This window comes from Perkinsus marinus (assembly GCF_000006405.1).
Source record: "Perkinsus marinus ATCC 50983 genomic scaffold scf_1104296958914, whole genome shotgun sequence".
NCBI lineage: Eukaryota > Perkinsozoa > Perkinsida > Perkinsidae > Perkinsus > Perkinsus marinus.
Window position 1 is genome coordinate 179228 of NW_003206607.1, and position 18123 is coordinate 197350.

The 18123-nt window shown below is 49.6% G+C and overlaps 7 protein-coding genes across 7 annotated transcripts in view; 4 read left to right on the top strand and 3 right to left on the bottom strand.

Moving 5' to 3' along the window:
- Positions 1–488: 488 nt before the first annotated feature.
- Positions 489–1202, top strand: Pmar_PMAR027907 (Vesicle-associated membrane protein-associated protein B, putative; the record flags this gene model as incomplete). The annotated part of the gene is made up of 2 exons (XM_002773405.1): positions 489–1034; positions 1089–1202. The coding sequence occupies 2 exons, from the start codon at positions 489–491 to the stop codon at positions 1200–1202; spliced, it is 660 nt and encodes a 219-aa protein (XP_002773451.1).
- Positions 1203–1600: 398 nt separating this feature from the next.
- Pmar_PMAR027908 (phosphoglycerate mutase domain protein, putative) lies at positions 1601–2983 on the top strand (the record flags this gene model as incomplete). The annotated part of the gene is made up of 7 exons (XM_002773406.1): positions 1601–1672; positions 1721–1847; positions 1896–1987; positions 2106–2209; positions 2290–2391; positions 2475–2568; positions 2632–2983. The coding sequence occupies 7 exons, from the start codon at positions 1601–1603 to the stop codon at positions 2914–2916; spliced, it is 876 nt and encodes a 291-aa protein (XP_002773452.1). The 3' UTR covers positions 2917–2983.
- Positions 2984–3431: 448 nt separating this feature from the next.
- Positions 3432–5712, top strand: Pmar_PMAR027909 (vacuolar calcium ion transporter, putative; the record flags this gene model as incomplete). The annotated part of the gene is made up of 13 exons (XM_002773407.1): positions 3432–3540; positions 3632–3708; positions 3753–3864; positions 3927–4042; positions 4089–4148; positions 4204–4370; positions 4418–4510; positions 4552–4639; positions 4687–4748; positions 4796–4958; positions 5010–5090; positions 5152–5258; positions 5303–5712. 13 exons carry the CDS (start codon positions 3432–3434, stop codon positions 5346–5348), a joined length of 1281 nt encoding a protein of 426 aa, XP_002773453.1. The 3' UTR covers positions 5349–5712.
- Positions 5713–6996: 1284 nt separating this feature from the next.
- On the top strand, positions 6997–11136 carry Pmar_PMAR027910 (importin/karyopherin, putative; the record flags this gene model as incomplete). The annotated part of the gene is made up of 27 exons (XM_002773408.1): positions 6997–7080; positions 7128–7273; positions 7341–7443; positions 7492–7596; positions 7645–7758; positions 7809–7901; positions 8046–8192; positions 8245–8355; positions 8404–8517; positions 8565–8636; positions 8679–8773; positions 8824–8881; positions 8931–9007; positions 9054–9164; positions 9211–9319; positions 9366–9500; positions 9558–9635; positions 9685–9759; positions 9810–9863; positions 9912–9965; positions 10013–10084; positions 10127–10193; positions 10369–10500; positions 10548–10682; positions 10726–10827; positions 10880–10965; positions 11017–11136. 27 exons carry the CDS (start codon positions 6997–6999, stop codon positions 11134–11136), a joined length of 2649 nt encoding a protein of 882 aa, XP_002773454.1.
- Positions 11137–12889: 1753 nt separating this feature from the next.
- On the bottom strand, positions 12890–14421 carry Pmar_PMAR027911 (hypothetical protein; the record flags this gene model as incomplete). The annotated part of the gene is made up of 12 exons (XM_002773409.1): positions 12890–13027; positions 13070–13117; positions 13163–13221; positions 13264–13377; positions 13421–13531; positions 13582–13690; positions 13740–13814; positions 13866–13913; positions 13958–14059; positions 14102–14192; positions 14242–14329; positions 14373–14421. 12 exons carry the CDS (start codon positions 14419–14421, stop codon positions 12890–12892), a joined length of 1032 nt encoding a protein of 343 aa, XP_002773455.1.
- A 1798-nt stretch (positions 14422–16219) lies between these two features.
- Positions 16220–17170, bottom strand: Pmar_PMAR027912 (hypothetical protein; the record flags this gene model as incomplete). Its single annotated transcript, XM_002773410.1, has 7 exons — positions 16220–16321; positions 16367–16454; positions 16495–16620; positions 16667–16793; positions 16833–16901; positions 16939–17072; positions 17115–17170. 7 exons carry the CDS (start codon positions 17168–17170, stop codon positions 16220–16222), a joined length of 702 nt encoding a protein of 233 aa, XP_002773456.1.
- A 360-nt stretch (positions 17171–17530) lies between these two features.
- The window catches only part of Pmar_PMAR027913 (hypothetical protein), a gene marked incomplete at both ends in the record, with an annotated part of 2324 nt that continues 1731 nt past the window's right edge, over positions 17531–18123 (bottom strand). The window contains one exon of the mRNA XM_002773411.1: positions 17531–18096. Coding sequence (XP_002773457.1) covers positions 17531–18096 — 566 coding nt within the window. The remainder of the gene's footprint in view (positions 18097–18123) is intronic.

Genomic DNA, 18123 nt, shown 5'->3' on the forward strand with positions numbered 1-18123 from the left:
CTAGTAGATCAAGATGAGGAGCAATAGGTTGAGAGCATGGCGGCTCAAGTCTCCGCGTCGAGCAATTCGGCAAAAACTAAAGGGGCATTTTTACGTGGAGGAAATGCAAGATACTACAAGTTTTCAAGTGCACGCGCTACTGTAAGCACTTCGGAGGTTAAATAAAGTCTCTGATTGATGATCCAAAATTGATTCCCTTTAGACTTTGCGGACTCCGGTTTGATAGCGTGCCTCTCCTTATTGAATTCTTATGGGAGATCGCCGCTGTTCCGGTAAAAGGCTCAGTCGACTAGCTGGAGTGCCGCGCTATAGTGGGAATGGGCTTGGGGGAATGTATACAGCCTTTCGTTGGGAGTATTCGAGGTTGAGCCGCGTTGGGTACGATTTAGGTCGGACCGAAGGGAAGCTTCTAACCAGGCGAGTGAGCTTTAACAATGATGGTGTTGTCAGTGAACCATTTTTGCACCTGACGATCGGATCATACAAACATGCCAAGTCTCCTGTCTGTGAAGCCTGGTGAAATCGTCTTCCCCAACACTTTGTATCAATCGGTCAACACGACCTTGTCCCTGACTAACGTTGACGGGGACAAGAAGGCGGTGGCTTTCAAAATCAAGACGACTGCTCCTCGCAATTATCTAGTTCGACCCTCTTCTGGTGTTGTTGCTGCCGATGCCACTGTAGATGTGCAGATCATTTTGCAGCCGCAAACCTCGGATCCGAGCCTCAACACAGATAGATTCCTCATTCAAGCCACCACCAGTGCCACAGGTCAGCCTCTTGAACGTGATGAGTGGGCTCGCGTTGCCAAGGCGGATATTCACGAGCAACGTCTCCATGTTATCTTCAAGCCAGCTGAGGAAGGCTCTCAGACCAAGGATGGTGCTGTTGCTGCTGTGCCCTCTGCTGCTCCTACGAGCTCAGCCAATATCGCAGCTGGAGAGCTGAGAGGAAAGTACGATGAACTAGTTCAGTATACACTGTCAATTGAAAAGGAAAAGTCCAAGTTGGAGAAAGAGCTTGAGGCTAATAAGGTAACAACTCGGTGGGTCCTGATTGGCTCAGTCGGGGAGCTTTTCTCTATTCAGGCTCGTAGTGCGGTAGTGGCTCGCTCTTCTTCGGGATTCACGACTATGCAGCTGCTCATTTCTATGGTTATCGCGGTCATCATCTCTCGTTTAGCAGCACTCTATGGGTACTAAATGACAGTATGTGCGGTGGCTCATAAGAAGGGATTCAACTCATCATAAGCATCTGTATATGGCAAGTACTTCGAGTGTCGTTCTACTCTTGCATCTGCTCTTGTTATAAGAATATCACCATTCTCGAAGGGTTTTCTTAGCGAATTCATCGTACAAGACGGCCGAGGCATAACTGGTACCGTCTCTTGTCTAACTTCTCTGCGATTATGGATACTCCTTCTTGTGTGGTCACTACAACAATCGGCTGTGAGTAGCGATGACGCTCTGGTGAGTGATATACAACTCTCCTGGAGCACAAGCCTTGTATCGTATTGCATAGACGCACCCCAGGAGCTTGCGTTCAGAGTTGTTAATGATGACTTGGTGGCCCTTCCCAAGCAGGTTTTTTCTTCACTGAAATGACAGTCTATGTTGTGTTTGTGAGGCATGCCGAGTCTGCTAACAATAAACGAGGCACTAATGATACGCGAGTGAGGCAATTGTTCCGAGCTCTAGCATTGCAGCCTTTTATGGTTCAGGGGAACGAGGATAATTTGGGGTCTGCTAATCAGCGAACACGAGCGCGCTCCGCTCAGGGAAGGGAGGCAGATCCCGCTCTCACTGAGCGAGGCTTGAGACAGGCTGAGGCTACTGCACGCTATTTAGGTGAGAGTCAGTATACACTGACGGATTGGTGGAATCTCTGTTGCTCAGATGGTTTGGCAGAGAAGGGTGTTTGGACTGTGAGGAAGCTCATCGTGTCACCGATGTTGCGAACCCTCCATACTGCCCGGCCAATGATGAAGGTGGGCATGTAAGGGGCGATCAGTGGGAACTGATCGTTGATTGTTGATCAGTGGGAGCTCGCACTCTCTCTTTGTGGATCTGTATTGGAAGTAAAGTTGAACCTCGGAATTATGTCAGACCCGACTGGGCGAAGGAGAGGTGGCGATAGACAGTCGGTTTCACGAGGAAGGCGGCCTGTTCCAGGGGCCCCGATCTTGCCGAGGGAAGGATGAGGAATTCGTGTGAGTTTGGTTGAGAGTATCTCTTGTCTTCGATTGACCTACTATGGAACGGCTTACTGAGTTGTACTTGCCACTATCAGATTCGGACTGAATCGCCGAGAAGCATTCGAGGAGCTCGACTCCAACCGGGGCTTTGAAGATGTGCAATGGATTGGCCCCGAAGAGAGCGAAATAAATGGCTGGTACTATCAGCTCACATGGATCGCTGGGGATGTTGTTCAGTATACTGTTTGGCTCTTCATTGCCGAGATGGTCGTCTTATCAGGTGGACCGGCGGTTTTGAGGAGCAAGCTGCTACTCGAGCCAGAGCTAAGTGTGTTGCGGAAGCCCTTTGGGATGCTGTGGGGAAGATTGAAGAGGTAAAGTGTGAAAATGCCTTCTCCTCATTGTGCGGCCCAACCCGATCATGCGTGCCCATTCAGGACCGTGCAGGGGAGGATAACTCTGCCATAGTAGTGGTATCGCATGGCTTGTTTCTGGATGCGGTGTATTGCGAGCTTCTTGGTATGTCAAACGTCGGAGAGAGAAGCAGTTTTTTCATGACGGCCAATTGCTCTGTATCGGTGATGATGTTCTCTGAATCACATAGAAAACGTAGATGTGGATTTGTGTGCCATGGTTCCATCGCTCATCTGCCGGCTGAGCTGCGTACGGGCCATTCTATTGGTGGTCTAAAGCTCGACCAGAAATGGGTGGCACTGTCCTGAAAGTCTACGTCACGATGAGCTTCCTCGTATGTATTTGCTATTGTTTGTACTGTCCCGGTAATTCCTTTGCAAACATGGTTTCGTTGATTAGTGCTATCCACTGGGAAATGAAGTTGATTGGGACTAGTAAAAGTGACTTCACTCGGGGTCGAACCTGCGGTCTTCCGATGGATTGCTTCTTGGACGCGCGCGCTCCCGTTGAGCCAAAATAGAAGCTTAGAAATTTGTAAAATTGTTTCGTGTTCGAGCCACTGTTGTGCATATGGATCCATTACATCTTGAAATTGGTCTCCGTGGATTGTGATTCCCCAAACCCTAACGGCACCTCGTGTCTCGAGCGATCGATGCAAGGACAAGTGCTGCGCTATCGAGCAATGAATAAGAAACGAGATTGTGTAGAAGTTGGAGATTCGTGCGAGCCTATGGTTAATCTCTCCGACTAGAGGACTTTGGGTGGTTCATGATGGTGATGTCGTGACCCCTTGTAGAAATCTATTATCTTTGCTAATCCTTTAATGGCTAACATTTCGCTGCGTCAAGCATCCGCTCATATTAGGAATAGTCGTATGGACAGACTCGCAAGTGGAGACAAGGCAGATAGTTCCCTGGAGCAAGCTTTGCTGAGTAGTAGTAGTAGTAGTAGTAGTAGTAGTAGTAGTAGTATTGCACAAGATGTCGACTGCGCTACCTTTGTTGCCTTACCATCTTGACTCAGGTAGCAGCGCTCCGCCCATGTCTGCCGCCAGGAAAGAGTGGCTGGGGATCAAGTCTATGCTCTTTGAGCCCTTCAATGTAATCGTCGGTGAATTTGGTAGGGAAAGAGTGATGTTCCTCAGGCTCTTGTAGTCTTCGTTCCCATCGGTATATGCGCCGGCATCTTTCAATGGTCTCCTCTCTGGATATTCACTACCAACTTCATGGCTCTGCTACCGCTTGCGAACATTCTCGGTAGTGTTGAGTGCTGAATATCTTTTAAATTGATTACTTTAACCTCCCTGTGTATGGTCTAGGCGATGCCACTGAGGAGCTGTCGGCTGGGCTGAAGAATGAGACTTTGGGAGGTCTCTTGAATGCGACATTCGGGAACGCAGTAGAAATGATTGTCTCAATTCAGAGTCTCATGCTGGTACGTGGCCGAATTCGCAGTGGGTTTATTGACGTCTCCTTATCAGAATCTGATAACCGTCGTCAAGGGCTCCTTACTTGGATCTATCCTGTCCAACTTGCTACTGGTAATGAGCTTATGCTCGGATGAAGTGAATATTATGTGATGTGATTACCTCGCAGGTGTTGGGGATGTCCTTCTTCTTTGGCGGGCTCGGTCGACGTAATAAGGAACAGGAGTTCCTTGAGACGGGTCCCATGACCAACATGAGCATGCTCCTGCTAGCCTGTGCGGCTTTTGCAGTTCCAACGGTGATACCACACCACCACCACCACTTCGGGAGCAACACGTTTGTGTTCAGGTCTTCAAGTCGTCGGTTGGGTCGGAGTTCAGCAGCTCAGTTCAGTTGGACGACACTGTGTTGAGCATCTCTCGAGTCGCCTCGATATTCCTCCTTCTAAGCTACATAGGGTTCCTATTCTTCCAACTGTGAGTACTTGTATTTTGCTTTCGACGAAGTTTCAACTCAGGTACACTCATCTTGAGGTCTTCGAGTCTGAGGACGACAACCAGGCCGAAGCGACTATGTCTATCTGGTCTTCCATGCTCATTTTATTGGTACTAGTCGTGACTGCTGTGCCGGCGTTCTGATCTTCTTCTTCCAGGTCTCTACCGTTCTTGTGGCAGTAAACTCAGAGTTTTTGGTCGGGTCCATTGAGGGGGTTGTGTAATACTGGACATGTCCTTTGCCATGAAGTAGATGTGTCTCACCAGGTCCGAATGCAACGTTTCAGCGTCGTTCATTGGCGTCATCCTGCTGCCTATCATCGGCAATGCCTGTGAGCACGTGACTTCTGTCAGGATGGCCATCATGGACAAGCCTGTGATTGCCATCGGCATTGCTGTGGGTTCCAGTACGCAGATTGCTCTGTTTGTCGTAAGTAGAGGGAAGGTGGATGTTCCACTGTGGAGTATGTTCTCCGTTTAGATTCCCTTCGCTGTGATAGTCGGCTGGTGCATGGGCGTTCATATGGACTTGGACTTTAATGCGCTCAGTGTTGCTATTCTGGTGGGAAGAGGGAGCGCCCTATGCTGTTATCATCGCTCTTGTTGAACGGGATGCATCGCAGGTCCTGTCTGTTATGATTACTTTGTCTATCCTGGTCGATGGAAAGAGCAATTGGCTCGAGGGTTTGATGCTCCAGCTCACCTATCTCATCATAGCGGTAGCCTTCTGGTAAGCTCATAGCCTCTGCCCGGTGTCTGCCAGCTTGTCCTCAGGTACGATCCTTCGAGCGACTTTGGAGCGCCGGGAGCGCCACAGTAGGGTTGGACAAGATCAAGCTCTCGCCGTACAATAGACGTCACTATGCTGTTGAGAACTGTTTTACTGAGTTATATTATCTGATTTGGTACTATAGAGCCGCGAAGCACTCTCTATCACTGAGAGTTGCCGATGCGTCTATATGATTACAACTACAACTTTGAGATCTTTGCTCGTCGGTTGATACCCGTCTGCTGTCAATGAATGGTGGACTACTATTGTGTGATGGGAAGCGTTCGGCTGAAGAGTCGCTGAGGAACTGAAGTTCTCGCCGGAGTCACGCTTTTGTACTTACCCGTGGCGTGGTGTCGAGTTCCGTAGTCGACACATGTCGATTCGGACCTCGGTAGGAGAATGGAGTTTCGTGGCGAGTGACGGAGTTGCGTTGATGATAGTTGGGAGGAGGTGGGCGGGATCAATCCTGGGTTTTCCCAACATTATCTGACAACACTCCCGCGATGAGATCCCCTCGTATGGAGAGATAGTCGAGCCAATAGAGACGACCGCACCGTAGTTATGACTTACTATGTTATTTGGTGTCGCAAACCTGAGGAATGTCGAGCCACTTATGATGAATTGCAAGCCCTACTGCAGCATTGTGCCGGACCCATGGGCTGCCGGTGAGGGTTGCTTCATGGTACCATGCTGGTAAGCTGTGTTGTGGCAATCAAACACCCTTCCAGTGTTTTGCGATTACACAGATAACTCGATCGATAAACCCCATAAGATTTTCGAAGCCTTTATCGGGTACAAGCAGTCGAGAGATGATGATGGTGATAGGCCTGTGTGACAGCATTCTTTGACATGTGTGTTGAGTTATTCAATACAGTGCTTGTGTTACCCTCCTGGCCTTCGTGAGCTGTAGCAGGTTGGCTATGCGCCTCCTCTCGATTCAGGATTTGGAATCATTGATTCTCCCTTCCTTCTGATACGTTGTAATGCTCGATTGTTGTCGAAGTTGAAGTGAGCGTGTTACTACGATCATCAGTGGTTTTGAATAAACATGTCTGGAATTGTCAAAGTATGAATGCAAGCGAAGTTATGTAAGATCCAACTTGTAGATAACGCAAACCAGACCTTGAACCTCAAAGTACACTTTCAATGCACAGTAGATATGATAGAACCGTGACATTTACGGAACTTATTCCTCATTGGCTAGGCCGTGGAGTTTCGTGGCGAGTGACGTTTTTGGGACATACTTCGTCTCAAAACGAAAAATTAGGCGGAGCGAAGCTGCTTTGTCCTCACCGCACCCGTTTTTTATGTAGGCTAGGGCTGGCTTCTACCTGTTAGTGTGACTGTTGTGAAGCTCTTGACACCCTAATAGCAGTCGGGGAATGAGTAAAATGCTCTATATGCCCTCTGAAAAGTGGCTTCTCCCGAGTCATACCCCCAGACAACTGAACGATCCTTTCTGGTTGTGAGGTAGATTAGTATTGGAGTCTATCACTGAGTGTCCGAGTGCACTGCCTTGCTTCTCGCTATCCGATAACCCCTCTTGGGTTTGAGTAGTAGTCCTCGTTTCATATTCCCTGTCGTAGTAGCCGTATGGGTGAATGAAATATGCAAGCTATGTAGTCTCATTGGGTATCTCTGACTTTTCAGCAGCCGCTTGTCTTGTTCTTATTATCACCCCTTCACCCGGCCCGTCATGGATCTCACAAACCTCTTGCTCATGTGCCAAGACCCTACTAAGAGGTCTGAGGCTGAGGCGCAGCTTGCCACTGCGGAACAGGTAGGCGAGCTGCTGTAGATAGGACGGGTATAGCATAGTGCTTGTAGAGCAACCCGGCGCAGCTGTTCCCTCTACTGGCCGCTGAGCTCGCCAATGAGGAGAAGCCCCTTGGGGTCCGACAGTTGGCCGGTTTGGTTTTGAAGAACGCCCTTAGTAAGAAGGACAAGGCCAGGAAGAAGGAGTGCCAAGAGAGGTACAAATGAGGGAAGTGCCATTCAATGTCTCTCGTTGACGAATACACTGGGATTTCCATTGACCAGGTGGCTTGCACTCGATGAAAACGTCAAGGCCGGCATCCGAGAGCTGTCTGTGAAGACTCTGACAAGCAGTAAAGAGGTTGTTGCGAGGAAGACTAGTGCTCAGGTAAGGTGGAGGAATTGGTGGTGACGGGTGTGTTCATTCTACTGTTAGGTCATCTCTGCTATTGGTGGCATTGAGTTGCCGAGGGGTCAGTGGAAGGACCTAGTCCCGGGTCTTGCCGAGCAGGCTCAGAAGGGTGATCCTCTCACCAAACAGGTATAGTCATGGATTTCGAAAAGGCGCTTTGTATGATGATGTGGTTAGGTTGTGCTGACTTGTTTTGGGTACCTCTCGGAGGAGTTGGCCACTCTGGTCGCTGAGGCTGGGGTGGAGCTGCCTGCTGATACATCATCACAGATCGTCACGGCTGTGGTGCAGGTGAGGATTATGTTTAGCTGTTAGTTGTGGGCTAACTAGTGCTGTGTCAGGGCATGAGGGATGAGTATGTGCCTGCCAAGTTGGAAGCTACCAAGGCATTCTACTATGTGCTGATACTTGCCGAGAGCAACTTCAATGACGAGGTAAGAGAGTTGTCAAGGACGTATATGATGAAGTATAGAAATATTGACATATTGTCTGGTGTAACTGTTTACTATATCTGTTATATTTTGCTATTTCATTATAATACTATTTTCGGGGAAAGGAAGCGATTTGTCGGGTCTCAGAACCAGCGGAACTTCATGATGGAAGTTGTGTGTGAGAACGCCAAGCATGCCGATGACAGCATCAAAGTGGCAGCATATGAAGATCTGGTCCAGGCTGTATCAGAATACTATGACTTCATGGCTCCCTATATGCCGATCATAGGAAACGTAATTTCTATCGCTTGCCGTATTTGGTGGAGTTCTTTTCGTCCGGTCTCAGCTCTCGTTCGAATGCATTTCGAAGGAGCGTGATAACCTGGCCATACCCGCAATGGAGCTCTGGTCTTCTATTTGTGACGAGGAAATCTTCCTGAAGGACATTGAGGAGGAGGTAGTGGTTATTACTAATGGCAACTTGCCAGAGTGGTGTCGCTTACAGGCTAAGAAAGAAGGTCGTGCGCCGCCTCGCCAATCGCAGAACTTCATCAGACAAGCCCTGGGCTTCCTCATACCATTGCTGACGGAGAAGATAGCGGCTGCTAATCAGCAACTTGTAGTAGTGTCTCGAGATGCTGTGAAGAGAGTGAGGTGTATGCTTAGGATGAAGAAGATGATGATGATACATGGAGTGCAGGGATGGCCGCTGGCACTTGCCTGTCACTAGTGGCACAGGTAGGTTGTGTGGACAGCGGGAAAGAGTATGTGGTGTTGTAGGTTGTTGGTGATGACTGCGTTGAACCCGTACTTGTATTCGTCAATAACAACTTTGGAGCTCCCGATTGGCACCATCGGGAAGCAGCCATTCTAGCGTAATGATAGAGTATACTCATTGGGTTAGGTTGGTATTACTCTCTATCAGATATGGTTCGATCATGGATGGACCATCTACAGCGAAATTAGGACCACCGGTCCAAGCGGTAAGAAGGAGGGCTTAGCTTTGCATCGCTGAGGGTCTCCCACGTTCAGTCGCTACCTCACATAGTGGCAGCTCTTAACGATCAGTCTGTGGCCGTCAGGGACACTGCTGCTTGGACGATCGGCCGGTAGTGCTTGCAGTTTGCGAGAGAGATTTATGCACTGTTCTTGCAGGATTGCACAGTTCCACACGCCGATATTTGCCCAGAACCCGCAGATGCTGGCAGAGCTGATCCCTGTGCTCTTCAACAAGCTTCAGGACGAGCCTAGGGTTGTAGTGAATATGTAATTTACTGGTGGAGATTTAGTGACAGTGTCTGTATGGTCGTAGTTGCTGGATTTTCGACGTGCTTGGAAGCGACCAGGATAGAGATGCTAGCACCACCATCCTCTCGCCCTACTTCATTCAGATTGTTCAGAAGCTGTTGGAGACCGCTCAAGTGAGTTGGGTATATTCTGATATGAAAGTTGTATTTACTCGCTCAGCGTCCCGACGGAGCGAAGCGAGGCCTTCGTAATGCGGCTTATGCGGCGGTCAGCTCTATAGTGAGTGGCAGTGGAAGAGATGTGCAGAAGCACATGCCAGAACTGGCTGGTGAGATGGCATCACGATTGGAGCAGGTAAAGGGAGGAAGTGGAGTTGTTCACCTTCCTTACCGACATGCTTGCTGACTATAGATTTTGAACCCCGCGGTGGTGCAGCAGCTTAACGATAAGGAGTGTGAGTTACATGGTCATATCTGCGGCAACTTGCAGGTGAGATGGTCAACAGTGTTCAGGGTAGAGGGAAGGTAAGTGATTGTAGGTAGTGACGCAGAGAATGAGGGGTAATGCCGATATGGAGCCAATGGCCGATAAGTTGATGCAGCTCTATATGGGAGTAATAGAGACCTTCTCACGCTGTGTCTGATAATGCTCCTGTTATGTAAGGTTTTAGAGCTCTATCAGCATCTCCAGCAAGCATCGCACCCGAATGTTGTTGTGGTAATAGGCCTTCTATTTCACCACACAGGGCTTTATGCTCATGTATAGGTCCATGAGGAAGCTCTCTTGGCAGTCACTAGTTTGGCGTCGGCACTTGGGGAGGTATGTAGGAAGACTGCATCTAGGGGAGCAACCTTTTCGTCTCTCAGAAATTCAACAAGTACATGCCGCAGTTCGGTCCTGTCGTGATAGCAGCAATAAGCAATCATGAGGAGTTCTCGGTCGGTGGGCTTACTGACCTCATTTGCATCTTCTTTTGTCAGGTATGTCAAATGGCGATAGGTGCTGTTGGTGACTTGGCGAGGGCATTGGATAGCACCCTGGCTGGAGGTAAGTTCATTGTAGACTCTATGCGAGGGTTCAGTGTAGGAGATACAAAATGAAAATTTTAAGAACTCCTTGTCGGTTTCCGTGCACTAATTCGTATATATACTCCTACAGTGAGGAAACTCTCGAACTCAGTTGAGGAAATGAACATATATTCCTCCAACGCTGCGATGGTTAGGACCGAATGAGCCACTGCTTGACAAGATGATGGAGGCGATGGTTATGCTGATGCAGAATCAAGATGTGGATAAGAGGCTCAAGCCTGACGTTTTCCGAGCTATATCGGACGTTGCTCTAGCAGTGAAGGGAGGTATTGTTGACCTTGTAGTTGAGGATCGTGTGGGAGTTATAATTCAGCATTCGCTAAGTACCTGCCTACTGTGATGGCAGTAGCGCAACAGGCCACTGCTATTACGGCGAGTCCTGATGCCGACGAGGAGTGGATTGATTATGTCAACGACTTGCGGAGCTCAGTTTTGGAGGCATATACGGGTAAGTGTTTCGCTTCGCTCCGCCTCTGACGATTGGATATTAGGGATCATACATGGTATGCGAGATGGCAACAAGTTGGACCTGTTGAAAGACTACGTCCAAAGCATTCTCGAGTTCGTTGTCAAGGTGGCCGATGATGGCTGCAGTGAGTCGATGCGTGTAGACACACGAGGCGTGTGAGTGTTGTGTAACTGTAGGTTCTCCAAATACGCTCAAGTCGGCTCTTGGTGTAGTGGGAGATTTGGTGATGGCATTCCAACAGCAACTTACCTCCTACCTGCGGGTGAGTATCGTATTCTCTTTTGATTTGCGAGGAGGTACTGTTGTTGTTCAGGATGCCCCCTTCCTGTCTAAGCTGGTCACTTTGGGTAGCTCTCTCGGTGGTCGCGACCCTCAAGTAGCTCAAACTACACAGTGGCTGCAGAGACTTTTCGCTCGTTATGGCGCGCAGTAGATGGTCGTCCTGTGAACGTTTGATCATGATTGTTTTGCTGGTTCAGCAGTAGCACTTCATAGTAGAAGGGGTTTGTAGTCGTAGTTGCCACAACTACTCTGGCCGTTAAATCTAGAATAGTATTATCATCAGTTATACCTCCATGGCTAACTCGTATATACAAGTTTCTGCGTAACTGCCTACAAACAGCCTAAGCGCCATTATCATCATATTTACTGCTACTGCTATCTCATCATCACTCACTGGAATTACCGCAATGAAATAAGAACTTGCTCTCGTCGCTGTATCGGAATATTCGCGTTTAATAATATACTGCAATATCCCTAGTGTTGCGTTTGTCAAGTGGATTAACTATTGTGACGAAGACTCTGTGTAACATATGGACAAAGGTCTCCCGATTACGGCAGATAATCAAGCTTATGGTCAGTACTATTCTGAAAAATCCGCGAACATTTTTGTCTCTGCATGGATCGACGAATGCCAATCAACGTGGAGGTATCCGCTTCCTATCCCGTTGATTGTTGTATATGATTCATCGATGATTATGAAATTGCAAAGCAAGCGGGAAAGATACCGCAGTACACCTGTGTTCGTGTCGTACTAGCTTAAAGCACGTCCAACGCTAGCGAGTAACTCTTCGCATACACTGGAGTGCTGTTTGTTCCACAATGTTGTGCACCCCGACGACATTCTCGCACCGCCCGATCGTTTCGCGTTCAGGGTTTCTGACGCACGCGTGCAATTGTGCTCATTGCATAACCCATAGTTTTTCGGCTTATTAACAAATGTTGCTCAGTGATCTCAGTACATTGGGATTGAATGATAACTGATACACTTGATGATGATACTCATTCCGCTTACTTATCCTGAGTGATACTTGACTGAAATGATTCATCTGAAAGTGAACTGGCACCCTCATCCCCTGATCACCTGAGGATTATGATGTATGTAATCCGCTTACTTTCTGACCCTTTAAGAAGGTCCTTGAAGAACAACTTTGCCATTCGCTCTGAATCTTGATCCGGAAGCGCCAATTACATCTGTCGATGACAAGTTAGGGATGAATGTTCTCTCCTGAGGGCAAATGACAGTCTGTCTGAAAAGTCAGGCTTCTCAAAAAATCATCACGAGGTCACAAATTTCCCAATTAGATTTTGGGCCCTCTTTGTTGGGGAGTGGAGTTACCGAAGAGCCCCGAGCTACCACCGACCTCTAAACTGGAACGAAATCATAGAAAGTTGGGCATTTGAGGCCTGAATACTCATACCATGTTCGTGGAATAGAATCCTTGGAATAAGTGCAGTTACACAGAATGAACTGTTCATGTTACACTAATGACCTAGCCCGAGCACGCACTGCTTCGGACATTCGAGAGTGGCGAAGATAGCCTATTCGATTGGCGCTATACGCAGGATCCAACACCATTACATCACGTCGCCGCCACATACAACTCTACTATGCACGCGAGATGAAGTTGGAGAATAAGCTCAGTTACGCGAGATTTTTGTGAGGGTTCCGCTGTACATAGCCCATGCTCTTTCGATAATAGCTGTTACATTTGTGCGGTTCCATGTTGTTCTTGAAATTACCCAACATGATTGCATATCGTCCTGCTGCGACACCTTGTAGTTTTCCATAACATCTTGTAACACAAATCACTTCAGTGAAGAGCTGATAGGTGAAAAAGAAGCTCCATTAAGCATGCATGCTGTCCTCGACAACATCTATACAGATTGCTGCATTCAATTTGACATCAACGGCTTCCTGCATTCCCCGCAGCAACAGCCTTGCGTGCACGTGTCCGCTCAGCAACAGGAGTGGCTTCGGCAACTCCCTTCCTATTCCAGTTAGGACGTTTCCTTGGTGGGGAATGCCCCTCAGGAATGAACACCTACACATCCATAAAAAGCAAGGCAGCATTTTCGCAGCCTACAGGAGCAGCAGTCGTCACTTGCTTCGCTCGCCCTCCTCTGTAGCGCTTCTGAAGTTATCATATTCACTATAACCATATCAATCGTTAACTTACTGTTACAGGCTGCCGTTCCCCTTCTATGATCAGAGTCTTACTTCGAGCCTTCCCTCCACCTGCACAACAATCGTGCGAGCGACCACTGCTGCCGACCCTACCCGAGTCGTTGCTGCTCTGCATTCCACTTGCATCCTCCAAGACGATAACAGACTGGCTCATCGGTGGCTTATTCAAAGCGGCCTCTATCACCGCTGAGACCTCAGAATCATAAACTGCACAAAGTATGGTACGTCGAAAAGTAGGTAGAGAGCCTACTGAGAGAAGCCCTTGTGAACTCTCCATCGGGTTGTGTGGAGCACGCCGAACGATTATGTCCACCACCACGTAGGGACTGTATCTCCTTCAAGAGGACCTTCACTTGCGTCTCTGCAGCAACCACACTAAGCGGTCAAGCCCAACCCTGATGACCCCACTACCAGCATCGGCCAGTTCCCTCTTGAGAGCCTCATTCTGGGATTTGAAGTCCGTCGATCTCTTAGCGACTGATGACTTCTTGTTCGACAAGGAGCTCGCCTGTCGTGTGGCCTGGCAGTGGGAACAGCATGGCCAAGGATTCTGCCCTTGTGCGACTCACTCGATCGATCTGACTCTCGAAAGTCTTCTTCTGCTGCTCGAGTTCCTTCTGCCTGTCTTCGAGCATTTTCTCGTACTATAAATAAGGACACAGAATGGCGGGGATGGTCCAGCCGCCGCCGACTACCTTCGCTATACAATTCTCCTTCTCCTGCTTCACTTTCGACAGACGCGCCTACCACAAAATATCCACATCGCGGTGTTGGCCGCAGCTCTCACCTTAAGGGACCTCTTGGCAGCCTCTCCTTCCCTCTCCACTGCCCGAAGCTGCCGCATCAAGTGAGCCATCGCACCTCGATGATCCTCGGCCTCTTTCTTATTCTGAACCACGCCTCCCCCAACTCCCAGTCCAGTCATGGTTACCTCTACATCATACGCACCCTTCGCTTCCTCGATACGCTCATCTGATGGCTCCTGAGCGAGTACTTCTAATAGAGGTTTTATCATGGCCAGTCTGAGGGCAAAAATCATCCATAGTTCTCCTGCTCCTCGAATTGCCTTACTTCTTCGCGAAAGAGCCGCGAAGTGCCTTGTCCATGCAGTGCTGGATCCCGGCTGTCCTGTGGAAGCATGCCAGTGACGTTAACACCGCTGAGGAGGGCATCTCAGTTGAAGATCACCGAGCCTTTCCTACATTCAGCGAGGCAAGTGCGACTGTCCATAGCTGCATTTCCGGGCGCCATATAGTGGTAGAGGCAACTTTACTGACGAGCAACCATGCCATTCGAATGATGATGCAGGCTTAATCAGCGCGCGCCCAGGAGGCTCGAAACGGTCACCAATCTCCCTCTGTTGCCGATCCGTTAACCAACACCACACGGAAGAGGGGATGAACACAACAGCTGCAAAGGCATTACATTCTTGACAGGCTCCGAGGTTGAACCCAACGTCGATAACCCGTCGAGTTGTAACTCTGTCCTCATCAGCCGTCACTTGATCCCTCCTCCTCAGCCTCGAAACTCGCTCGAGACACTTCGTAGATTTGCGGGTGGTTCGGATCCTCAGTCGTCTCAACTATTCTGATCAATGCTTGTAGTACATCACAATAACGGCGAACTGAACAGCTCATGCAACAGGCCAGCACTCAACGATCCCTCTCATCTGCCCAGAACGTGCGACCAGGAATCGAACCCGGGACCTTTCGCTTACGCTCTCGCTTTCGACTTCTCCCACCGTGAGAACCCCACTGCTCATTATTACACTATTTTAATCTAGCTATGGCTCACCAACCTAACAACCGTCCACCCCCTAGTCTTGGACAAGTCGTTATGTCACTTTATCTGAGATCAGCATGCCCTTCCCATCAACGCGATGAGCCTTTCTACTTCCCCTGCTCCACTGTAACACGGACGTCAGCGGCCGACACTAAAAACGGTTCGAAAAAACTTTACGCTGTAGTACACGAACAAGTCTCCATCAAGAAAATGAACTCAACAACCATAGTAAAGTCGAAACCCATGTGTTCCCGCCAGACGTGCATTAGTTGGTTATAATTTGACCATCTCCATCTTCACTCGACTAGCAGGCCGGGATTCCTCTTCTTTGTGTGAAGAAGGCGAGATGAACATGCTGGCCATCGAACCCGTGCCCGTATCTCTGAGAGGAGCTCAAGGAGGCGCTCGTCCCGCCCCGGTGGTCACCTGGTGAACACCCCGCAGTTCACGAAGTATCGTCCTCCTGCCTCCCTGCCGAAGGGCTGCAACACCGATGAGAAAATCTTACATAATTCAGCATAACAAAACGCATCGCTTCGCCTAATGAGCCCACCACTATGTCCGTGTCATCTGGCATTCTCAGGCCTCCAGCTCTAAGTCTGTTAGGGTCCACGGGTAGAGCTGAGGGGCTCAGCGGGAACAGCGATCGATGGGAGACGAACTAAGGGACGATAACGAGCCATGGGAGGAAGCATGCTGTACCTGCTCCAAGGCCAGGTCCACCTTGGTCTTCCCCTCGGGGCTCTTCGTGAGTATCTCTGCAGTGAAAGACCTCAGAGGATCTGATTAATCGATCGATCCTCCTCCCCATAGACCCAATCATCCTACCAGTAGAGCTGACGTACAGCATCATATCGTTGATGCGTATCGAGCAAGGATTTCCTCCCAGCCGCACCTACCACAATCAAAGGCCACCCCTTCTCGAGACGAGCCCTCTACGTGTCTCAACGGCTCCAGGTGCTTGGCAAGGGTAGCCCAGGGTTCATAGGCTTTCATGGCCATCAACCTGTCACGGGAGTCGACAGTGATCATAGGAAGCTGAACGCTCACGTCGGCTGCGGTAAAGGGTAGGGGAAACAGCACTCGTTAAGCGATGGTAGGAGCACTAGCTGAGGGAGGGGAAGGAGGATGAGAAGGCGAAGTAATGCAGCGCTCAATAGAACTTTCTACAAGTGCGTGATGAAACAGTCGCCGGGAGTCGATCCGACAACCTTCACTATGGAAGGCCAACACACTAACCACCAGCCTATACAACCAACATATCCTTTCATACATGTGTCCGCGTCTCTCTGCACGTGAGCGCCAACTTAATCAACCTCGGTAAGATCTCTTTATTAAACGTATCTTCGAAGCTCATCGGCGTCTCAACCTAACACTGCACCATCACACTACTCCCCTCAGTCGCCGCCATCACCTCCTCAGCTACAGTCGCCTCCATATAATCAACATCCATGTAAGGCCCCATGAGGATGAGCACTCCCGGCTTGATATCCGATACGTATCTATAGTGTCGTTGAGGCGGGTCCTCCGAGCCCTCCATACTGAGTAATGACATCCAGTCTTTGGCCGCCCATAACCTTCCCCTTCAACGATTGGAACGGACCGCTGGCGGAAAGCACATGTATGGGAGCACCATCAGCATGAGCCACTTCGAGGGAGATTGCGGGCCTAACATACTCAACTACCCCAACCTGTAGCAAGTGACCATCCCTACTCCTCCCCAGAAGTCTTCCTACTCCACTGGAGACCAGCCCCAGTGACCATCGCCTCAGCCAGCAGCTCACCACCACAGCTGTTGGGACTAGTCCGACCGATAACTCCAACAACACAGCCGGGGAACACTGAGCTCCTCCTCATACAAGAATTACAGCACCTCCTACCAGTGTAGCTGTCCAAGGCCTGTACGTTCAGAATAAGCCTTTTCCCTCTACCACTAGCTCCCGGTCCACCTGGCCAGGAAGGAATCTCGCGAATACGCACACACACCAGGAAGAACACCAGTGAAGATAGGCTCCAGTAGTAAACTGTGGGCGTTGAGGTTCAATGACTCGGGCACTGGTTGGAGGTTTTCATCAGCTTCACAACACACTCGGCCCACCATCAACACAGCCTGGCTATACCTAGACCCCAGAGGTCATCCGAAAGTACTGCAGGGGACCTACTGGGTGCCAAAGACTCCCATTTCGAGGTCCTCCCCTTCCTCCTCCTCAGGGTGCATTGATCGGTACAGCTTATTAGCCTACAGTAGAGCGATGGACCCGACGTTTTTTCGTACCGTCTACGTTGGCGACGATTTCAGTGTATAACCGAGCACAACGCGAGGCCTCTCCTTCCCTTCGACTCTCCACTGAGTTGTCCATCCATCTATACCTGTAACTGAGTATACCTCTGATGAGCCAACGACAGATCCCCACCCTTTGAATGATTCCTCATCGAATCGGCTATGACTAACACGGCTCGCCATACTCCTACAACACAACACTGCGAACTGAGTCGTCGTTCCATTCACTAAACCAAACACCTCTACTCCGTAGAAACGCCTCACAATACTACAAAGCAGCAGTGGCCATAGGTTTACTCAGTCACTACCATCAGCGGAGCCTTCTACCATGATCCGCATAAGAGTATTATACACACGCAAAACCTCAGTGAACGTTGGTGCCCTAAAACTCAATGGCACCTTAGCAACCCTAGTGTCCTTATACCCAGCTTTCAACGGGCCCACAAAAATGGAGTTTTGGTCCTGCCGTGGGGACCCGACAAACACCAGCGCCCTGGGGCTACCCAAGTACTCCCTCCACCGCTCAGACACCACCTCCGACACATCTTGTCGGATCTTGGCGTCCTGCGTGCGCCTCATGAATGCCCCCATCGACTTGGCCTGCTCGAAGTTCCGCTGAGCTCCGCCTTGTTTCCGCCGGACCGTGTACTTCTTAAACGTAGTGTGTTCCACTATCTTGCCATCTTCATCCCACACACACCCAGCAAACCGTCCACTTCGGAAAAGCAGTACAACTACGAACTCAAGGGCACCCCAGACCTCCGGATCGATCGTCGAGGCGAGCGCTATTCGCGGAGAAGACTCAAGGATCTTCCACGGGTAATTATCCATAATGAAGCCCTTACTCGGCAACGCGGTGGAGCCTTCATCACTCTCACTCCCCGACTCAT